The 21,452-nt window shown below is 46.6% G+C and overlaps 2 protein-coding genes across 5 annotated transcripts in view; both read right to left on the minus strand.

Moving 5' to 3' along the window:
• Positions 1-19,320, minus strand: part of LOC147622931 (F-box/kelch-repeat protein At3g27150-like) — a 74,766-nt gene extending 55,446 nt beyond the window's left edge. For 2 of the 4 annotated variants that reach the window (XM_086822548.1, XM_086822547.1), the window contains exon 1: positions 17,530-19,319. In XM_086822548.1, the coding sequence (XP_086678674.1) occupies positions 17,530-18,928 (1,399 nt within the window). In that variant the 5' untranslated portion in view covers positions 18,929-19,319. Of the gene's footprint in view, positions 1-17,498 lie in introns of all 4 variants that reach the window. The other 2 variants (XM_086822545.1, XM_086822546.1) reach the window with 2 other exon arrangements.
• On the minus strand, positions 4,548-7,122 carry LOC147622933 (uncharacterized). The gene is made up of 3 exons (XM_086822544.1): positions 5,342-7,122; positions 4,937-5,258; positions 4,548-4,815 (listed from the first exon to the last, which is right to left on the minus strand). The coding sequence occupies exons 1-3, from the start codon at positions 6,940-6,942 to the stop codon at positions 4,636-4,638; spliced, it is 2,103 nt and encodes a 700-aa protein (XP_086678670.1). The 5' UTR covers positions 6,943-7,122; the 3' UTR covers positions 4,548-4,635.
• Positions 19,321-21,452: the final 2,132 nt, after the last annotated feature.

Raw genomic sequence — 21,452 nt, forward strand, 5'->3', positions numbered from 1 at the left:
GCTTACCATCAAGAACAGATTTCCTATTCCACGTATTGATGATATCTTGGATAAGCTTGATGGCTCAGCTTGCTTTAGCAGACTTGATTTGAAGAGTGGTTATCACCAGATACGTGTGGTGCCACAAGATGTCCATAAGACTGCATTCAGGACAGCCTTCGGATTATATGAATTCTTGGTAATGCCTTTTGGTCTCACAAATGCTCCTGCTACTTTTAATCGTATGATGGATAGGATATTCCGATCCCATCGTAAGTTTACAGGAGTCTTCTTTGATGATATCTTGGTTTTCTCCAAGAATGAGCAGGAACACAGAACTCATTTGGTCACAGTATTCGAAGAGTTGCGAAAGCACAAACTTTTCGTCAATGCCAAGAAAAGTGAGTTTTTCCTTTCAGAGATTCATTATCTGGGACATATTGTATCCAAGGATGGAGTTACAATGGATCCTGCAAAGATAGAGACTATTCGGAATTGGCCCGAATTGCAAAACGTACATCAAGTACGTAGTTTTCTGGGATTATGTTCATACTACAGGCGTTTCATAAGGCACTTTGCTATGATTGCAACTCCTCTACATGATCTCACGAAGAAGAAAACTGTTTTCAAATGGACTTCAAAGGAACAGGATGCTTTCTTGCAGCTCAAGCATGCGATCATATGTGGTCCAGTATTGATTGTTCCTGACTTGCACAAGTCATTCGTGGTTGAATGTGATGCTTGTGGTGATTGCATAGGAGCTGTCCTAAATCAAGAAGGGCATGCAGTTGCATACGAGAGTCGTCGTTTGCATGATGCTGAGCTTCATATGGATATCTATGAGAAAGAGCTCTTGGCTGTAATTCACGCCTTAAAGATTTGGAAACACTACCTTCTTGGGGCTGAATTTGTGGTCAAGACAGATCATCAAAGCTTGAGATACTTTCTATCTCAAACCAAGCTTTCAGAGAAGCAAATGAGAATGGCGAATTTTCTTTCCATGTTTCATTTTCAGATTGTGCATACTCCAGGAAAGAAAAATGTAGTGGCCGATGCACTATCTAGGAGGCCTTATATTGCTGCAGTCTCAGTGGCCTCTCATGGAGATCTATCTGCTATGAGAGATTTGTATCATTTGGATGCTGATTTTTGCCATATATGGACTGATTTGATGGCTGGTCATTCACATGCCTCTTATGTTATCAATGAGGGTTATCTCATGAAGGATAATTGCCTATGTGTGGTGAAGGATTTGCGTCCAAAGGTTATGGACGAATGTCATGCTCCACCTTATGCTGGTCATAGAGGTATTATGCCTACTACTCGCATGATCCAGAGGTATTTCTTTTGGCCAAGCATGCGTAAAGATATTGAGGCTTATGTGCGTGCATGTATTACTTGCCAAAAGGTGAAATTTGACAGGCAAAAGCCTCCAGGTTTGCTTCAGCCATTGCCTATTCCCTCGCAACCTTGGGAAAGTATCACGATGGATTTTATTATGGATTTGCCTAGATCCCAGCATGGGAATGATGCTATTTGGACTATTGTGGACAGGTTTAGCAAGCAAGCTCACTTCTTGCCCGTCAAGAAAACCATTAAAGCTGATCATATGGTAAAGCTTTTTCTTGCTAATATTTTCAAGCATCATGGTATGCCTAAATCCATTGTTGGGGATAGAGATCCCAAGACTACAAGCCTATTTTGGAGGGCTTTATTTGATAATATGGGTACTAAGCTTGAGTTTTCATCAGCTTATCATCCCCAAACGGATGGCCAAAGTGAAGCTGCAAATTCAGCTGTGTTGGATTTATTGAAGTGTTATGTGGCAGATCAAAAGACTGCATGGGAGAAGTATCTTCCACTTGTTGAATTTGCCTACAACAATACAATCCATGCTTCCACAGGAAAGGCTCCGTTTGAGATTGTTTATGGCAGAGTGGTCTTGCCACCCATCCTTCGTACCAAGGATGAGATTTTTGCTGCTGATGAATATGTTCGTGACTTGGATGTTGCCTTTGGTCAGGTGCGGACAGCCATTGCAAGATCTCAGGATAAGCATAAAATGGCTGCTGACAAGCATAGAAGGGACATGGAAGTCAAAGAAGGTGATTGGGTATTGCTGAAATTTGAGAAGGCTAGGCTTCGGAAGAGGCCAGGACGAGAAGGATCATATCCTAAGCTTTCTCCTCGCTATTATGGACCCTTCAAGGTGATTCACAAAATCAATGAAGTGTCCTACAGGCTTGCTCTACCTAGTCATTGGAAGATTCACAATGCTTTTCATGTGAGTCTATTTCGGAAATATGTGGGGCCAGATCCTGATGAGCCTGTCACAGAAGATCCGCCAGAGATTGAAGAGCTTGAGGAGATCCTCCAGCCAGAACAGATTGTTTTTCACAAGGAGAGAAAGCTACCTGCAGGAAAGCTTTCCAGGAGATACCTTGTGAAGTTTAAAAATTATTTGCCTATTGATGCCAAGTGGGTAAATGAGGATTATTTTGCAGATTATCCACAATTGTTGCAGGCATATCTTGAGGCTTTTAAGTTGAGGTCAACTCTTTAGAAGCCCGGGGGGATGTCACCAATTGGCCGACCATTTGGTCCATTCCCACATTTTTGCGTCTCGTTCACTTGAGGCCAGGCCGGTGTCTCATGTGAAGAGGCCAGTATTTTGCTGACATGGACGGGAGCCAGATTAGTGCCACCCGTGTGTTAGCAGGATGGTGTCGTATGGACGGGAGCCAGATCAGTGCCACCCGTGTATGACCTGGACTGTGTTCGATCCATGGGACTGTCACGCCATGGAAGAGCCAGTATTCGTGCCGTGTTTTACCTATGGGACTGTCACACCTAGGGAAACTCGTGCCTGGAACTGTGTCTTACCTATGGGACTGTCACTCCATAGGAAGACCAGGTTTTTATGTTTTTATGTCGTGCCAGTTTTGTGCCGACGGATATTTTGTACATGTTCCATGAACGGGAGATATGTCCATGTTACTTTTTGCACATGCACACATATTTTGCATGTTTGAAACTGTTTTCGCATGACATGTATTTGTGTGTTTGCCTGCTTGACGTGTTACTTACTGAGCGGGGACGCCTGCCAGTGAGTCGTGAAGTCTGCCCTGTATTCTGACAAGTTTCAGTGCATGTGAACAGGTGGTAAGTATATAGTACATGTTGTTTTAATATTTTATCTCTAACCCCTTTGTTTTATAAGGTGAAGTGTTCACATTCATTTAAATGTGGGCACCACTTTGGGCACCCACTTTGGGGCCAAGGTGGGGAGCCCCATTTAAGTGAGTGTGGGGGTGGGCAAGGGCACCTACCCAAACTCCCCCACCCTCATGCATGCGTGGGTATTATCAATAGTTAACTCCACCTTAATTTATTAAAAAGAAATCTCTCCATCAAGCGTAAAAGAACATCGCTTTCTCCCTGGCGTGGCTTCATCACCCTTCGTAAGCTATCAGGCGGCTGGAGTTCTGCTGCGCTTGCTGCTGGGGGTGCTTATGCTGCTGCCTGCGCCAAACTCTCTACAGGCGGTCAGCACAGATTGCAGGAGGTGCTACACACAGGCTGCGCATGCTTCCTTGAGGCTGGCTGCGCCTGATTCATTACAGGCGGCTGACTCTGTGCTGGCTGCGCATAATCCTCTACAGGCGCCTATCCCATCACCTCTCCTACTGGTGGGCTGCGCAGATTTGTAACCAGGCAATTCCAGGTGACACTGAAGTGCTGCAGCTGCTCTCACAGGTGGCTCCCTCTGTGCAGCTGTACCACCTACAGCAGGCGACTCTCCTTCTGTGCAGCTGTACCACCTACAGCAGGCGACTCTCCCTCTGTACGGCTGTACCCTTCGTGGTGATGCTTGTCTTGATGCTACTACTTGAGGCAACTCTTCCTTCGACAAGGGTGGCTTCATAGTCTACACAAACACCACAAGTTTTGGTTTTCTATCAACCATATTCAAGTAAGTGATTTTCAGATTTGAGTAAAGTAATATATATTTAAATCTGGTAAAAGATTCGTCCCGCTCGGCCTACACCCGTTCGGTGCCGGGTTGTCCAAGCTATATGGGCGAACCTCGGTCCAAAGGTGCTGAGATCGGGAGAGCCAGGCGTTAGTACGAGAGCGCCTGTCTGTGCGTGGTCTCGGAACACCAGTGTGGTGCTCTCCGCGGAGTCCAGTGAAAGCACAGGACCGTAGCGATTGGACCACACTAGTGGTCAATCTGCTTCGAGCTTCTACATCGAAATTCGAGCTATTTGTTTAGTACTGTTTTCATATGTACATGGACATCATCTGGTTCTCAGAACCCATGGAGCATTGTATTCTTTAAATACTCCCAATAAATATATCATATATTGAGGGGGGGGTCGGCCCGTTCCGGCCCCAGTGCTGGTGTCCATCTTTCCATTTCTGTTCATTTAAATTTCAAGTTGTTTTAAGTTGTCCATTTCATATTTGTGGTTTTAAAGTTGTGCTATTAAACGTGTAGGTGTCCAACTGAGTCTTTCCCACTTGACGGGATCGGTTTCAGGAGCCATGATCTCCTCATAGAGCATAGAATAGATGTCTCTCTCCTCCTGAGGAATGTCGGGAATCTCCTTGCACTTCATGATATCAATCTTATCTGGATTCACTTGGCGAGGCTCAATGGGATGACCCTTTTGTTCTAGCAATTGGAGATTGCAATGACAAAAGACAAGCCTCTCCAATTGTGCTGAGGAGAGTCTTTCTCTTTTTCGTGTGAAAAAGAGCCCATGTACTCCAGTTTCTCTCACAAGGCCCTGAACTGCAATCCTGGGAGAGAACTCTCAGTGCAATCCGTCTCTACATTGTACAAAAAGAATGTTAAGTTAGAGTCAAAAAGAGAGTAGCATTTGAATGTAGATTTTGAAAGAGTAGGACTCACGAGACAAAGATACAAGATTCAAGAATCAAGAAACCTTACCAAGTTGGGTGTCCCAATACCGTATTTCTCCCACCAAGACACTGGCTCCAACTGTGTCTCCCTGAGCAATGCAGTAGCTCGCCCAAACATATGGCTACCGTTGCGGTAAATGAGAAGCTCATCCTCGAGCTTTCTCATCAGCTGTATATCACCTCCCACTCCCACCAACTTGGTAATGTACTCGATCCATCCTGACTCTAGCTCCTCATTGAGGTATTGCTCCTCATTCCTCCAAAGGGGATGCAAAATGTGAGCAACAGCATGGATTGGCCTATGAAACCAATCCCAACGCCGATTCCAGATCTCCTTAATATCTTGAACTCTACATGTAACATGTGACATACATAAGAGATCAAGATTTATAAAATAACTCAAAGACTAAAGTTAAAGCCCAAGGGTGAGCACCTGTCACGCGACAAGGTAGTGAAATCATTGAGAGTTTCACCAATTCTGTCCATGAACTCATAAAGCAGCCCAATGGTACTTCCCTCCATGTCTGTGAGCCGAAGGACACTATACATGGGCTGAAGTGCCTTCACAAGTCCCTCTGCATCCTGCCACCAAGTATCTCTCATGACCATACGAGAGAATGCTATAGACTTGGGCTCATCCTTGTCCTCCCATGCTGTCCATTCACGACACACAACACTGCGTAATAAGCCATGTCGCACTCTCACTAGTCTCTCCACCACAATAAACATATATGCCAACCGAGTTTTGGAGGGCTTTAGAAGCTCAAGATCACTATTGGCCCTGTACATGCTCAAAACCTTTGGCCTCTTTGTGACAAAGTTCACCATGGTAGATGCAGCTGAAAATACATGGCTCACCCAATCAAGCTTTCCCACATCCTCAATCATCAAGTCAAGGCTGTGTGCTGCACAAGGTGTCCACACAATCTTGGGGAACTCCTCCTCTAACATCCTGCCCATGGATACACAATTGGACCCATTGTCCGTGATCACCTGCACAATGTTATCAGGCCCAATTTCATTGATTGCCTGGCGCATGTGGGACATAATGAACTCCCCTGTAACCACTATCCCTGGCACCGATGCATCTATGGCACGAATGAACATTGTGCCTTTGCAGGAGGACACAAGAATGTTGTACACATTTCTCTTCCGCGCATCTGTCCATCCATCACAAAGCAAAGTACAACCATACTTTGCCCAAGTGGCCTTGAGAGGCTCCATCTCCATCTCCACAGCCAGTTGCTCCTTGCGAAGCTCAGTAGTGCGCAATGTCTCGTAGGAGGGGCCATCCCACTCACACCCAATGCAGGAGATAGCTCTCATTGCCTTCTTCCATCGAGGAGTCCTGACAATGTGGAAGGATAATCCACATTGAATAAACAACTTCATCAACTCCCTCGTTGCCACTTTCATGGCAGCCTTTTGCATCCCTGCCTGTACATGTCCTTTCTTGAACACTGGAAGACTATTTCTTTTGGCTCGAGGTGCCGAGCTAGAACCACCTGCAACACCACCTGCAACCTCACCACTGGTATCTTCCTCTCTGATACTGCGAGTCCTCTTGGAGACACTTTGACGTGCTTCAGGCTCTCCCAGATTGGGGATATCCTCAAGGGGGATACCTAGCTGCATGGCCTTCCAAGCCTTGAGGCTATCATAGATTTCTTGTGGCACATGCTTACATGGCCCAATGCCGAAACCCTTTGTTTGTGAGAAATGTGCCTTCAACCTGGTGACACTGCCATGGTGCTTATCAGCACAAAAGTTGCATTTCCACTTTCCGGAGCCTGAGCCACCATATCTAGACTCGAAGGTGACATTGTTCCAAAGAGAATCACCTGTTCGAGGCATCCTACAAGACGAGGATAAATGCAGATTGTTGGCCGTGCAAGTGCGACACATAACATAAACTAATCTCAATAGAGCAAGGGTGGACCGTGGAAGATATGCCATAAATATTGATGGAAGAGAAAAAAGTGTGCTGTTTTGTGAGTTGTGCAGAGAAAACCAACTTAAAGCAAAACATGACATTACCCCTTTGGAAGACCTCCACAAGGCCCAAGGACACCAAGGAGCAGGGGGTCGACACAAGCGATGGAAGGAATCGAAGGATGGCACACAAATCGGCGAACTCACATGCGGTGGCCACTGGGAAGCGTGATAAACTGCGCCGTACGAATCCACGAAAGAAAACGTTTTTTAAGGTTTTCAAAACTGCATGATGTATGAAACGCGTTTCATACTGTACGAAACGTTTCGAAACGTTTCGTACGTTTTGAAACTGTATGAAACGCGTTTCTATGCAACACTGCTCCACAGATGCAGTCGGCCAGGTTCAAGGTCCTCCTGCCACTACAAGACTGCCTCCCATGCCACAGAAAAATAGGGAAAAATGGGGGAGAAATACGGAGAGTGGGGAAAAATGAGAAAACACCTAATAAGGGCGGGCACACCCACAACAAAGGCCCTGGTGTATATGTATAGACAGGAGATGACTTCTAACACCCCCTCTCAGCTCTTGGCTATGAAACCAACCACAGGGAGCTGGGGTGCCACCTGAGCAAATCCTGAGATAGCGACTTCGTGAAGAGGTCCACCGTACTGTCCTCCGTCGAACAGAACTCTAGCAAGATGTCATCAACAACGATCTGTTCACGAACAAAAGTGCCTCTGGATGACCATGGGTTCATAGTGACATGGGACGGGGGGAACGGACCCTAGGGACGGGGAACGCCTGGGACGGGGGCGGGACGTCCGCGGGACGGAGGGACGGGGACGGCAGCCAGACAGCGGAACGGGGACGCCGGGAACGCGTCCCGGGAACGTTCCGGGAACGACGTTCCCTGTCCGTACGGGGACGGTCAAACTGACCGTTGGCGCAGTTTTTGACCGTTGGGCGGGGCTTCAACGGCTGTCTCTCCTAGCCGTTTGGTGATGCGCAACTCCTCCTCAAGGCTGAAGCTCTCCCACATGGCTCCCCATCTTCTATATAAGAGACCTCCATGCTCTCCTCAAGCCATCTCCTCTCCAAGCTCTCCCTCTCCAAGACCCAAGGCTCAAGGCTCAAGCTCTCCCTCTCCAAGCTCTCCTTCTCCAACATCCAAGCTCTCTCTCTCCAAGCTCACCCTCTTCAAGCTCTCCTTCTCCAACATCCAAGCTCTCCCTCTCCAAGCTCACCCTCTCCATTGTCCAAGCTCTCCTTCTCCAACATCTCCATCCCAATTCTCCATCTTGACTCTTTCTCAAGCTCTACCATCCATCTCAAGCTCTACTCTAGTCTCTATCACTATGGCATCCTCTTCTCAAACCCCTTCCTCTCCTCAACCCGGGTCCGCCGCCGCCTCCACCACTTCAACACCCGCTCCATCACGAAGAAGGAGGCCCGCCGTACATCGATGGAGTTGGTGGGATGAGGTAGAGTGCTCACAATACGGTCAAGGGGGTGGTTCAAGACCATGGGTATGTAAGCTTTGCGGCTACAAGCGAACCGGCGGTGCCCACAAAGTGCGTGCTCACTTCTTGCATGAGCCCGGCAACGAAGTGCAATTTTGCAAGGAGGTTTCGGCCGAGAAGAAGAAGGAGCTCCTTGAAAAGCTTGTGGTTTATGAGGCGGCCGAGTTGGCAAAACGCAATCCTCAAGTGGCCGTCGACCCCACATCCTTTGTGAGGACATCAACGCCGCATGTACCTCGTTCATCAAGAGAGGCATCCGCTTCCCGGGGACGCCAAAGTACTCTTGATGAGAATTGGAACCCTCAATTGAAAGAGGAGGTGGACATGGCGGTGGCACGATTCTTCTTTCATGACCACATAGCATTTCGGGCGGCACGGTAAGTCCTTGGCACTATGCTCATGTACTATTCAAAATTCAAATATCATGCTCTAAACTTTAAACTTTAAAGACTAAAACTTAAAAGACTAAATGATGGTAAAATCTGAATTTTGTTTGTGTTTTGCATATGGTGTTTTGGATAGATCTCCATACTTTCGGGCCATGTGCAAATTGATAGCGGAGTATGGACCCTCTTATGTTCCCCCCTCTTCAGAGACCATCCGCACCTCTCTCCTTGACAAGGAGAAGGCAAGCATGGAGGTGGCGGCCAACCACATGAAAGAGCAATGGGCTGAAAATGGTGTTACCCTCGTCGTTGATGGGTGGAGTGACACTAGAAAGCGCTCCATCCATGGAGTTGTTGCCTACTCACGAGGGGAGACATACTTTGTCGACTCCCATGATGCTTCCGGGACGGGGAAGAGTGCCGAGATACTTGCTGCGGAGTGGGCAACAACACTAGAGACGGTGGGGGCGGAGAATGTCATTGCCATATGTGCGGATGGAGAACCGGCAAATAGGGCGGCGGGGACAATTCTCGAAGCAACTTATCCTCGCATCACCGTGTGCTTTTGCATGGCCCATTGCCTCAACAACCTTATCAAAGACATAGGGGCCTTGGATTGGGTTGCACCTGTCATTGAGGGTGCCAACAAAATAGTGACCTTTGTCCTCAACCATCACAGGGTGCAGCACGAGTTTTCCAAGAAGTCAAGCCTCTCTCTTCTTAAGTATTCCGAGACGAGGTTTGCATTCAACTTTCTCATGCTAGGCCGCTTGTGTACATGTAGCGGGGCATTGAGGGGACTCTTCCTCAGTGATGAGTTTGCACGCACTTCAGAGGCTTCCACGACAGTCGGCAAATTTTGCAGGGAAAGGGCGGATGATGCGGATGGTGGGAGGAGGCCAAGGCGCTTGTGGAGATGGTGCAACCGATTATTGATCTCCTTAGGGTGGTGGATTCCACTCAACCATGCATTGGCAAAGTGTACGAGGCAATGGATCGCATGACAGAGAAGCTAAAAGCAATGTTCAAAGTCAAGCCTCACTATAAACAGGTCAAATCCCTATGTTTGAAAAGGTGGCAAGCCTACCACTCTCCCCTCCATGCTGCTGCCTACATTGTTGATCCTGAGTTTCAAGGCAAAGGGCAACACAAGGACAAAGAGGTGAGCAAAGGCCTTCGACAAACCTTGGATCGCCTTTACACTAGTGAGGAGGATCGCCGCACAATCAAGGACCAATTGCAGATTTATAGAGAGAAGCGGGGGGCTTTTGGTTTGGCAGATGCACAGGCGGACCGCTTCAAGGTAGGGTCTGCACTTTGGTGGGAGGATTATGGTGCGGAAACTCCAAAGTTGTAGGAATTTGCTGTGCGCGTACTCTCACAGGCTTGCAGTAGAGCAGTTGCCTAGAGCAACTCTGGTCAGTTTATAGCCACATTGCCTCTAAGAAGAGGAACCGCCTTGGTGTACAACGTGCAAATGATTTGGTGTTTGTCAGTGCCAACTTGCGAATGCTTTGCAAGGGCTTGACAAAGAAGGCAGATCCTTTCACCGAATGGGAGCAGGCACAGCAGGACCCACATCTCTCTGATCAGCAGAGGGCCGAGATTTTAGAGGAGCTTGAGGTTGTGCCCGAGGCATTGTCCCCCCCACTTCCCCTTCCCCTCCCACTTGAGGACCAGCCTATGGAGGACTTCACCGAGGAGGTCACGATTGATCTTCACCCTTTTCAGCCTCTTGCCTAGTCTCTTAAGTCTTGTATCTTGGCACTTAGTCATTTTGCCTTGAGTGTACACCCTCCTTGGGCCTTTCATTATGCCATTTGGCATTTTTGTTTAGATTGATCATTGTACACTCACTTTTGTTTATCACGCCATCGGCGCCCCATTATAGTTTTTTGCTAATACGACTATGCATTTCTCCTCTTTTTGGTGCAATTTTGTGCTTAATGTCTTGGTTTCTAAGTGTAAATCAAGTGTGTTAAAAAAAATTGCAAAAAAACAATCGTTTTCAGATTGCCGTTTTTTCCACCGTCCCCGGGACGGCCTTTTGCCCCGTTCCCGTCCCGTTCCCCGTCCCCGTCCCCGTTCCCGTTCCCCGTCCCATGTTTCTATGCATGGGTTCCTCCAGTGGAAGCCCAATCCTGCAATGCAACCTCTGCAACCTCACCACCTCACAAGCAGCATCACAAGCAGCCCGGTACTCTGCCTCTGTCGTCGACGACAAGGCAAAAGATGATTACCTCTTACTGCTCCATAAAACTGCTCCTGGGCCTGAAGTAGATCTCCTCGTGTCCGGATCTCCTCCCCAAACTGAGTCACTCCCACCGTGGAGTCGGACTCCATCAATCAATCCTCCTTCTGTGTACAAGAGTCCATGATCCTTCGCATGCCGCAGAAACCACAAGATACGCAATCCTGCCTCCCAAAGAGTCATCTGCAACCATGAGCTCAACAGCCTCATCAAGAATGTTACGTCCAATCTGGTGTCCATCAACAAGATCAATGAACCATTCTGCTTCTGAGTCAAAGAGGCATCACACTGCTCACAAGGATCAACACCTGTTACGGTGAAAAACCAAGTCTTGGAAACCTGCTGAAGACCACGCAAGGCCTTCTGAAACCTGTCAACCACCCCCTCTAAATCCGGAACCACAAAGCCTGGGGTATGCACCTCCTTCTGCAAGTAATCAACTGCCACCTACCTGGCTTTCCGAAAGGTCCCCGTGGAAAGAACCTCCTCATCTACAGGAGGTTCTTTGTCCCGAATACTACGAGACATCAGAGCATAAGTGACCTGTTCAGTTTCCTCTGACTGACGAACACAAGAACTACCAACATTAGTACTAGAGAGTTCCTGCCAAGTGCTGCCATCTACTGGCAAGCTATCCACCATCTGGTCTCGGAAAGCCTGTAGCTGCAGCGTATCCACACTTAAGTGGCCATTACGAGACTGCCACTCATCACAAACCTGAGAACCAGGGAGATAGAGTGCTGAAAGCTTGTAAACTCCATTCTCCACTCCGCCTTCCCAAACCACCTGGCCTGTTGCTTTGTCCCGGAGAGCAACAAAATGCTCATCAAACTCCACCCGTACGCCAGTCTTGCAAACCTGATGCACTGACAACAGATGAAAACCAAGTGACGGAACATACAACACCTGGGAGGAATGCTCCCCCCCTCTGACATCGAGAACTATCTCCAACCTGCCCTCACTGTGAACTAGGATAGTGGATGTATCCCCAGTAAGAATGTGACCAGAATACCTACAGAGATCTTGTGAATCTGAACAGGAAGGAGTCATGTGCCTGGAAGCACCACCGTCTAGAATCCACTCCCGAGTATCCATTGCGGAGAATCCTCCAATCTCCTCCCTGCCTGAAGAAAATGAAACATCGGTGTCCATCACCTCCAGGTGCACAAAAGCCGGAGTTTTCATGATTGCTGCTGAGGAATCTTCACCCTTCACGGTCTTCCGCTTGGGACACTGCCTCCAATAGTGGCCTTTCTCGCCACAATCATTACAGGTCCTCTCTACCTTTAGTTTCTTGCGGTCAACGTCGGACTTCTTCTCAGAAGACTTCTCCGAGAAAGCCTTCCCTTTGCCCGTGTTACGGCCTTTCGACCGTTGGCCAGTTAAGGCCTCCGAACCTCCACCCTGAGGAGGGTTCGTGAATCGTTCCTCCTGGTCCAAGACCATGGGCACAAGCTCCTCCCACGTGATGGTGCTGAGCCTGCCACTGGTAATCAAAGACGAGTAAAATGTTGAGTACTGAGATGGCAAGTGCGACAACAACGTTATGGCCATGTCCTCTGACGATATCTCCTTCCCAGCTTGAAGAACTTCCTGCTGAAGAGCTTGCAGCTTGTTAATATACTCCCGCATCGTCAACGACTTTGCAGGGCTCATAACCCGCATCTGTACTTCCAAGGAAATCCTCTTCATGGGCGATACCCTGTTGTAAAGAGAGGCCAAATGCTGCCATATACCTCTGGCCAGCGTCATATGCTTTGCATGATTGATTACCTGTGGTGTGCAGTTGAGAAAGATAAACTAACGGACCCTGGCGTTGACACGATCCCACATCTGTGTCTGAGCCTCCCGGTCCTTTCGGATCGACGGTAACTCCACTTCCGACCGTGGAACCCCAACAATGACGAAATCAGCGAGGTCGTAAGACTCCAAACAGATTCCATCATAACCTTCCATATGCCGTAGTTGTTCCCGTCCAACTGACGGTCCACTGGGAACGTGGGGAGTGTCGGGATCTTCACATGCCTATCGGCCATCTCAAACAGATCTACCATTGCGGGGATGTACTCTGAAAAGGGTGGGTGGATGGGAACAAAGAAGAACTAACACCTGCAACAAGTGGTTGTCCAGCAAATCAGCCCGCCGTCCTCTTGCTTCTCCTCTTCCCAAACAGTCCCTAACAGTCCACCGATCAGCAACACAACAGTCCCCCTCTTGCTCACACAAATCCTAAGAACTATCTAGAGCCTAGGCTCTGATACCATGTCAGAATACGCAACGGAGATGATGACCAAATCTGGGAACACGAGCAAAACGCAATGCAGAAAATCACAGCACGAGAGAGAGAGAGAGAGAGATAGAGGCGTGTAACTCTGCTCTATATACACAAAAGAATCCCAGAATTGGTACAACAATGACAAGGGGGCTGGGGGGCCATTTTATATGGCCCCCCAACAGCAGTTGGCCTGCAGTAGGGTAGCCGACAGGACACAAAAATCCCCACGACTGTAAAATACACAATCGGCCAGCAGCAAAGGGGGTCGGCCAGCATCAGGGAAGTCCACGACTCATGCTAATCAGTCGGCCACCTCCAGAGTCTCCATAGATGCAGTCAGCCAGGTTCAAGGTCCTCTTGCCACTACAAGACTGCCTCCCATGCCACAAAAAAAATAGGGAAAAATGGGGGAAAAATACGGAGAGTGGGAAAAAATGAGAAAACACCTAATAAGGGCGGGCATACCCACAACAAAGGCCGTGGTGTATATGTATAGACAGGAGATGACTTCTAACACGTTCCTTGTACGAGACTCGAAACCTGCAAACAAACCAAACAAACAAGAAGGGGATGCATGCCTGACTCACCTCCCAACCACGACAACCGTGAGCAAGTCCACAAGACTTGGTTGTCCCCACCGAGCCACGAGCTAAGCTAACTAGATGGACGTACCGACCAATCTCTACCTCATGACGTCCCATACCACCACGAAGCCACCCTTGCAGGCCTCGAGACTGCTGCCGGCTTCGGCTGCATGAAGCATGTGCACATCTGCACTAGATCCAAGCTCCTAACCATAGAGCTCTCACAAAGACACGCGAGACTCTATATCACTAATGACTAACCTTAGCCACCCTTTTATAGGCTCTTGGCCGGTCATCCGGCGTCCACACTTGAGCGCCCGCCCGTCCATACTTGGGTGCCCGCCCGTTAGTCTATCCCTAACTCAGCTCGCCAATCAGCCTGCCTAGCTCCAAGCTTCCCCAAACCTCGAAGCTAGTCTTGTGTGCGTGTAGCACACGGTAGATACACACTGTACACATGACACTCTTGCTCTCTACCTCATTACCTAGTTGTTGGGACTAGGGTTACCACAGAATGTTGTTCCGCCCATTTATAATATGGAAACAACATTTCCTGCGAATGAATTGTACAAAACACCCTGGAACGTTCCGTGGTATGGAGCTGCCAGGTGGAACGTATCAACTCCTTACCTGTATGGGAATCGAATGTCAACACTTGTCAAGTGGCTGCTCAACCACTTTCTTCTCTCTCCTACACATTCAGCTCATATGGATTCTACTTCTTGCCTCTTGCTCTCTACCTCAATACCTAGCTGTTGGGACTAGGGCTACCATGGAACGTTGTTCCGCCCACCTGGAATGTGGGAATGGCGTTCCTTGCGAATGAATTGTACAGAACACTCCGGAACGCCCTGGAACATTCTGTTGTATGGAACGGCCAGGTGGAACGTATCAACTCCTTACCTGTATGGGAGTCGACCCACATACTGGAGCTGAGAGGAGGTGTTGGTCATGTCATCTCCAGCTCTCTTTTAATCCATTTTATGCCTTGCTTTATCCAAATATTTATCTGATGCCACCAAGGATTTTTCCCATATTTTTTCACTATTATATAGCTTATTTTTAGGCATTTATCACTTTTGCTACAGTTGTGTGCCTTTGCTATTGGTTGACTGCTCTCCATGAGATGTATATAAGCATAGCCATTATGCCTTCATATTTATTCAATACTTTTCAATTTCTAGCTCAGGTGTTGGATCTCTCTTGGCTCTCTACTCTCTCTTGTGTGATCTCCATTTGCTTCCGCTTCATATTCACATGTTCTCACAAGGTTTTGGATGATGTGCTTCTTGCATACGTCTCCAAGAGACCATCAGACTAGGAGAGGTACATCCCGATAGCCATGACAGTGCTAAGCATGCGCGGCCACCGGTTACAGTCCATTTATGCTGATGTACGATTACCAACCTAGATCTCCAATAACTATGGGACTTAAGAGTATTCATAATGATGCAACTAGGAATTTCTTGGCAAATATGTAGGAGATGTTAGCGAGAGGTAGAGATTCTATCAGGAGTGCTCAAGATAGAGCACGGTTTTATGCTGACAGACAGCATTTGCCAAGAGAGTTATTCGAGGGAATGCTGGTGTATTCACGAATATCGAAGGGTTAATAGACGTTATGAACGAAAAGGTTGGGAAGTTACCCTCTAGGTACTATGGACCTTTTCGGATCCTTTAAAAGATCAGAGAGGTAGCCTATAGACTAGAACTACCTCAGAATGTGAAAGTTTATCCAGTCTTTCATGTCAGTACACTAAAGGAGATACTGGGAACCAAGGATAGCATTGTGACTCCTCGAGAACTTGTTGAGGTTGAGGACTTGTCCTATGTTCCACATGAATCAGAAGTTGTGATTGATTTCTTGGGAATAAGTTGATCCCTGAGTATAAAATTAAGTGGAAAGATAGGGCAGAGGAAGTTCATGACTGTTTGTAACACATGTGATCCCATTATGACATGAATTTTATGGTTTATAAGAATAAAATGGATATGAGTTGTTGTAGTGTGTCATTTTCTTACTAGTTCATGTTGATTTGGGTGGAAAGATCTCTGAAATGTGTGGTCGGCAAGCTAAAACGTTTCCAATGTTAGCTGAAACGTTTCGGGCAGCCATTTCAAGGTTACTAAAACGTTTCAATGACCGAAACGCGTTTCAATCCCCTACCTACCCCGAAACGTGTTTCAGCCCTCAAAAACAGCCGTTTCGGGCCTTTTGTTGTAACTATGGTAGGCACTCGTGGTATGGGACACTCCTGCTGACCGGCATGTATCTGTGGAGTGGAACCTTAGCCCCTAGCTCGGGGGTGGATCGAAGTACTGATCCTATGATTGGGTGGCGAGCTTGCCTGCACCCCTTTTATTTGGTTTCTTTAATCTTGTGTTGGACTGTGTTTTAAGAGATTTGGTTAGACATGTCTAGGAGGCCTCTTAGATGTAGAAAGCTAAATATGGTCGCTTTAAGTGGGTAGAGCACGTAAGCTTCAGCTACGAAGTCTCCTTGAACTAAACCAATACTTGACTTAGAACCACTGGACCTCCCCTTTAGATGCCTTATCCCAGTAACCACGTTAACTTGAAAATGAAACGCCTTAAGGCAACTTGGCAAAAACTATGGTGCTCGGCACATTAGCAAAGCTGCATGAGTATGGCAAGGTAAAAATTTAAAATGACAAACACACGGACGAGTGAAGAAGATGTGAGGGCCCTGCACTTGAGGAGGTGACTTGGTGCCTGCTCGCTCGTCAGCTGCTCAGCCACCTCACAAGCAGTGAACCAGCTTCCACAAGTTTCTTACTTTCATAGGAAATAAGAGACGCATGGTCAAGCTAACACAATTGACAAAAAGTTGCCACATTAGTTATGTACTGAATCTTTGAAACCTGCTCTACCGGGCATCGACGATGCCTTAGCCTGAGGGCTCTACAAGGTCCAGAATATCATAGAAAGAAGAACCTGCAACAAACCTGGCTCCTCTTGAAACCATATACTCAAACTAAGGCCCAATTCATTTCCATCGTACCAAAATGGTAAACCCCCATCTCAAAGGAATCTTGAAATTCTACGATTTTGCATACTCAAACATGTCAAGCTACGACCCATAATCCTAGGAACATCTAAAGTCAACTTTTACAAAGCAGTACTGAAAACAGATGGAAGGAGAGCATTCTTGACTTGATTAACTTTCAGAGTCCAGACAGACTTCAGCCTTTCAACCACAGTGTGCACAGATGGAATGTTGATTGGTCACCACGATTGCACCTATGACACTACCATACTTTAATGACAAAATTGAACAAGGTTTTTATAAAAAACAGATAACGAACTCATTTAGAACAAGGATTTGTGGGAGACCGAGGAGTGCACTTCAATATATACCCTTTACACAGTGTACAGTTACTATAAGTCAATGGATAAGCCTTGGAACTCTCATATGCAAGGGTACAAACATGGTTACATACACCACGATGGATCCTGACATCCAATGTGGGAGACCAGACATCTCAAGCGACAAGAAACAGTAATCAATTTCTAGTTGCTCCAAGTGACTCCAAGTGATGGATCTTTCAGGAAAGAAAGTTACTTATGCAGATACAATGGCACAATTGAGAACAAATGGGCTGAATGGACATAATAACCTTGATAAAAAGTTCCATTGTGAATGACCACCTTCGGGGTCAGGCCTGCAGACATACATGCCATCTGGGTGGTCCGAAGTTCTTGCTCCACCTATGAGAAGGAGGTGGTCACCAAGGGACTTGAAAGCAACACCCCAGCCGCTCACCAAATCTGTTCTGACAGGAACTTCTCCGAGCGCTTTCCATGAATGGGTGGACTTGATATAAAGTTTAAGTTGATTTGATTCTGTCTCCAAGATATAAAGCTGATTGTTCACAATAGCAGTAAGAGGAGGAGCACCTGGAAAAGAGCGTGAGTCTCCCCAAGGAAGCATGTTGGGAAGCAGTGTCCAGGTTTTGGTGGCAGGATCATAAACCTCTGCAGAGGTGAGAGGTGCAGAGGCTTCATTTTCTCCTCCTAGGACGTAGAATTTGCCATCTAAGAGACAGCCTGAACAAAGCCTTCTACGCTCATGCATCGGCGGGAGAATCTCCCACTTTTCAGTCTCTGGATCGTACCTCTCTGCGAATTGCAGGATCTCACCCTTGAGAGTAATGCCTCCCGCCACATAAGCATAGCTCCCACAGCTTGCCCAAGCATAGAGGCAGCGGGGGGTGAGCATCATGGATCCTCTGGCCCACTGGTTGCTCACTAGGTCATATCTCCAGGTAACCAATCCATTGGCGCTGCGCCCAACCACAAGCAGTTGAGTGCCTACAGTGAAGGATTCTTTGTCAGAATTGCAGTAGCAGTAGTCAGCCTCAAAGGGGGGCAAACTGTTCCATCTTCGGGCTTTGGGGTCATAGGCTTGCCAAACACGCTGGCCACTGGAAAACATGTAGATCCACTGCTCCGTAATGCCATGTCTGCGGCGGATTTTGAACAGATCCCCGCTGTTGAAGATGGCACAGAACTTACGGTTGAGCTGCATGCATTTACTATGCTCGGATCGAGGCACGCGGGCAAGGCAGAGGAGGGCGAGATCATCATCAAGGCCGGGAATGTACTGGTACTCTTCAGTGGGTGCTATGTCCTGAATCTTCACCTTAGGCTTCAGCCCCTGCGCCCCCTCCTCCAAGGCCGGGAGGGCTGGAGGCCAGTCGTGTGCCCGACCGTCCGATTGGGCCCTTGCCCTGCGTTTCTTCTGAGCCCGAGGCCGCTTCTGGCCGTTGGATTGAACCGGATTGCCGCTGCCGCTGCCCCTGCCGTTGCTACAAGCCCTTCCGACACTGCCTGTTGAACATGAAACAGAGGGGCTCTTCCTGACGTCGCTGGTGCTCCTGGCGCGCTTCCTACTGCCGTTTGCTTCACTGCCATCATGACTTGCGTTACCATTCGAATCGGCCACTTCCCTAGCGCTTCTGGTGCTGCAACGGACCGGCCGTAAGCCACCGCCGGCGCCTTTCTGCCGCCCGACGGCGAACAAACCTTCGCGGCTGCTCTTCCCCATAACCTGAGAAACAGCAAGGAATAGCACGAAGCGAGAGCAGGAGCGGGAAGGCAGCAGCTGAAGAGAAGGGGGAAGCAGGGACGACAGGGGGCAACAGCTGAAAGCAGGGGAAGCTGTAAATCCTAAAAGTCACTCACATCATCGGATGTCACGAGATTAACAAGTCCGCTCTCAAGGGAAGATGGTGCAAACTGCAGTCACCGCACAGACCAGAGGAGAGGCATGATCTCAGAAGCGTGCATTCACAAGACTGCAGGTTTGACAGCGGGCACCAACTGTCCACTGCACTCCGCTCCACTCCAGTCCCCAGTGGGCGGCGAGAGAGAAGAACCCTGCCGTTTACTGCTCCCGAGTCCCGAGACTCTAACAGAACTCTCAATCGGCCCCCACCGGCTCTCCCGGTCGCCCTGGCACAGCGCACCGGACCAGGGCGATGGCTTCCGCTCCCACGTGTCGGTCCCGCAAGCATGGTACTCTCCAGACAAAGATACCTTGGTCCTTTAAAGTTTAGCCTTAAAATAAATTGAGCTAACCATACGAAAATGTTTATTTTTAACCTTTTCGCCAACTAGATACAGTAACTTTAATTAAAGGCCATGAAAGATTTCTGAGCCGCCGTTGCGTCACGACCATGTCACAGGTCTGTATGCGCTCTGCTGGGCGCTCGGCAGTGGGCACCCTATGGAGTTGCCCTCAGTCGTCCAGGCCGCCCGCAGTTTGTTGGCCACCTTTTATGCTTACTAGCAGTTTGTCTACTTTTTTATGAAAATTTTAAAATAGTATGCCTCCTCTCTACCCCTCTCTCTCTCTCTCTCTCTCTCACACTAACTCCTATTAAAATATGGTCTTTTTTTTTTCATTGTGATACATCAAAATATTATGTCTAGCATTTTTTAAACTCTTGTGTACAAAATATTTTTATTTAAATAATATACTTTTTTTATTTAATTATAATCAAAGTAACAACTATAATTACTCAAATTTATGTAAATACTTATATGTATTTATATGATATTAAGAATCTCGCTCTCTCTCTATCCCGACAAAGACGCGTCCATTGTGTTTCCATCATTTCCTTGCATGTCTTAATTTACATTACCTATAATACTTTTGGTGGTGGTGGGGCTAGTATCGAGTTTCGTTGAAGTTAAGGAGGATATAAAAGTACACAAACACAACATTTATAAAAGAAAAGATCCCACTATAATATATTTATTACTTTGTATATCTAGTATATATTATATAATCTAGTATATCTTATATATAATATATACTATATATTTGAAAGATATACAAGCATATATCATATAGATGTGTGTAATTGTTATGTAATATCAATAATTTAAATAATGTAATATTCATGTTTATTTTGTTGATTCATATATACTATGATAAAATATTAGAAAAATACAATTCATTATTCTAATATATATTAGCTTTTGTTTTCTTAATACAAATTTTACATACTCTACTAGTATAAAATATATGTAAAAATATATAGTTTCTACTCTTTTATACTTACTATTATGCATTTTCAAATCATAATATTTGAATACAATAATTTGATTACAATCTACATAAATCTAATAGGCTTTTGACTCATTTCATTTTAATTTATAAATTTATTATCTAAATCTTAAAAATGTTACTTTTTTTATTTAAGTATGATCCCCATTAATCTACATATACATCTTTATGGTATTCACACAACAAAATCACTTTTTTACAAAAATTATGCCACTGGGCTCTTTCTTACAAACCTAAACATTTGAGTTATAGCTTTTTTTCCTAATAACAAAAAATAACCTATCCCCTTCCCTACCACCTTTGAACAAAACCTTAGCCTAAACCTTAGCCTACACATTCTATTTATATTTCAACTAGGGCTTACCCTACTTCCCCAAGCTAACCTTCCTTACAAAACTAAACCTCTAAGGGTTCTTCTTCAAAATAATAAGCTTCCCAATCACCACCCATATATTTCAGGATGGAATGTGATATGGGCTATTTAGATTTCCCAAACACTATAGTTTTTTTAATAGAAAAAAACATAAACTCTCTCTCTCTCTCTCTCTCTCTCTCTCTCTCTCTCTCTCTCTCTCTCTCTCTCTCTCTCTCTCTCTCTCTCTCTCTCTCTCTTCACAATAGAATATATATCACCAAAATTTACTTTACAAATGGCCACATGGCCGCCATGTGATGTACTAGCTTTCCCTCACTAATTACTCCAAACCACAAATGTAGCTTGGAGTACCCTCATCCAATATATAGCCGTCTCTCTCTCTCTCTCTCTCTCTCTCTCTCTCTCTCTCTCTCTCTCTCTCTCTCTCTCTCTCTCTCTCTCTCTCTCACACACACACACACACACACAAAGGCACCATGGCAAGTAGTACTATAGTTCTTCAAGACTGGCTTATGAAGGCCAAGAGAATGTGTTCTTCATATTACTCCAATAATGTATGAATATCAAAATTTGTATGCCTTATTTTTGTGGACTTGGACCTCATAGATATGGGTTGGGGGA

This window comes from Cibotium barometz, chromosome 28 (assembly GCF_041138505.1).
Source record: "Cibotium barometz isolate CiBa-2024 chromosome 28, ASM4113850v1, whole genome shotgun sequence".
NCBI lineage: Eukaryota > Viridiplantae > Streptophyta > Polypodiopsida > Cyatheales > Cibotiaceae > Cibotium > Cibotium barometz.

Coding starts and splice junctions, on each gene's coding strand:
- LOC147622933 (XM_086822544.1), bottom strand. CDS start 6,942: ATGTCATGTTTTGCTTTAAGTTGGTTTTCTCTGCACAACTCACAAAAC. Junction 5,259..5,341: donor ACTACCTTGTCGCGTGACAG/GTGCTCACCCTT, acceptor TGTTACATGTAG/AGTTCAAGATATTAAGGAGA. Junction 4,816..4,936: donor GTATTGGGACACCCAACTTG/GTAAGGTTTCTT, acceptor TGTACAATGTAG/AGACGGATTGCACTGAGAGT.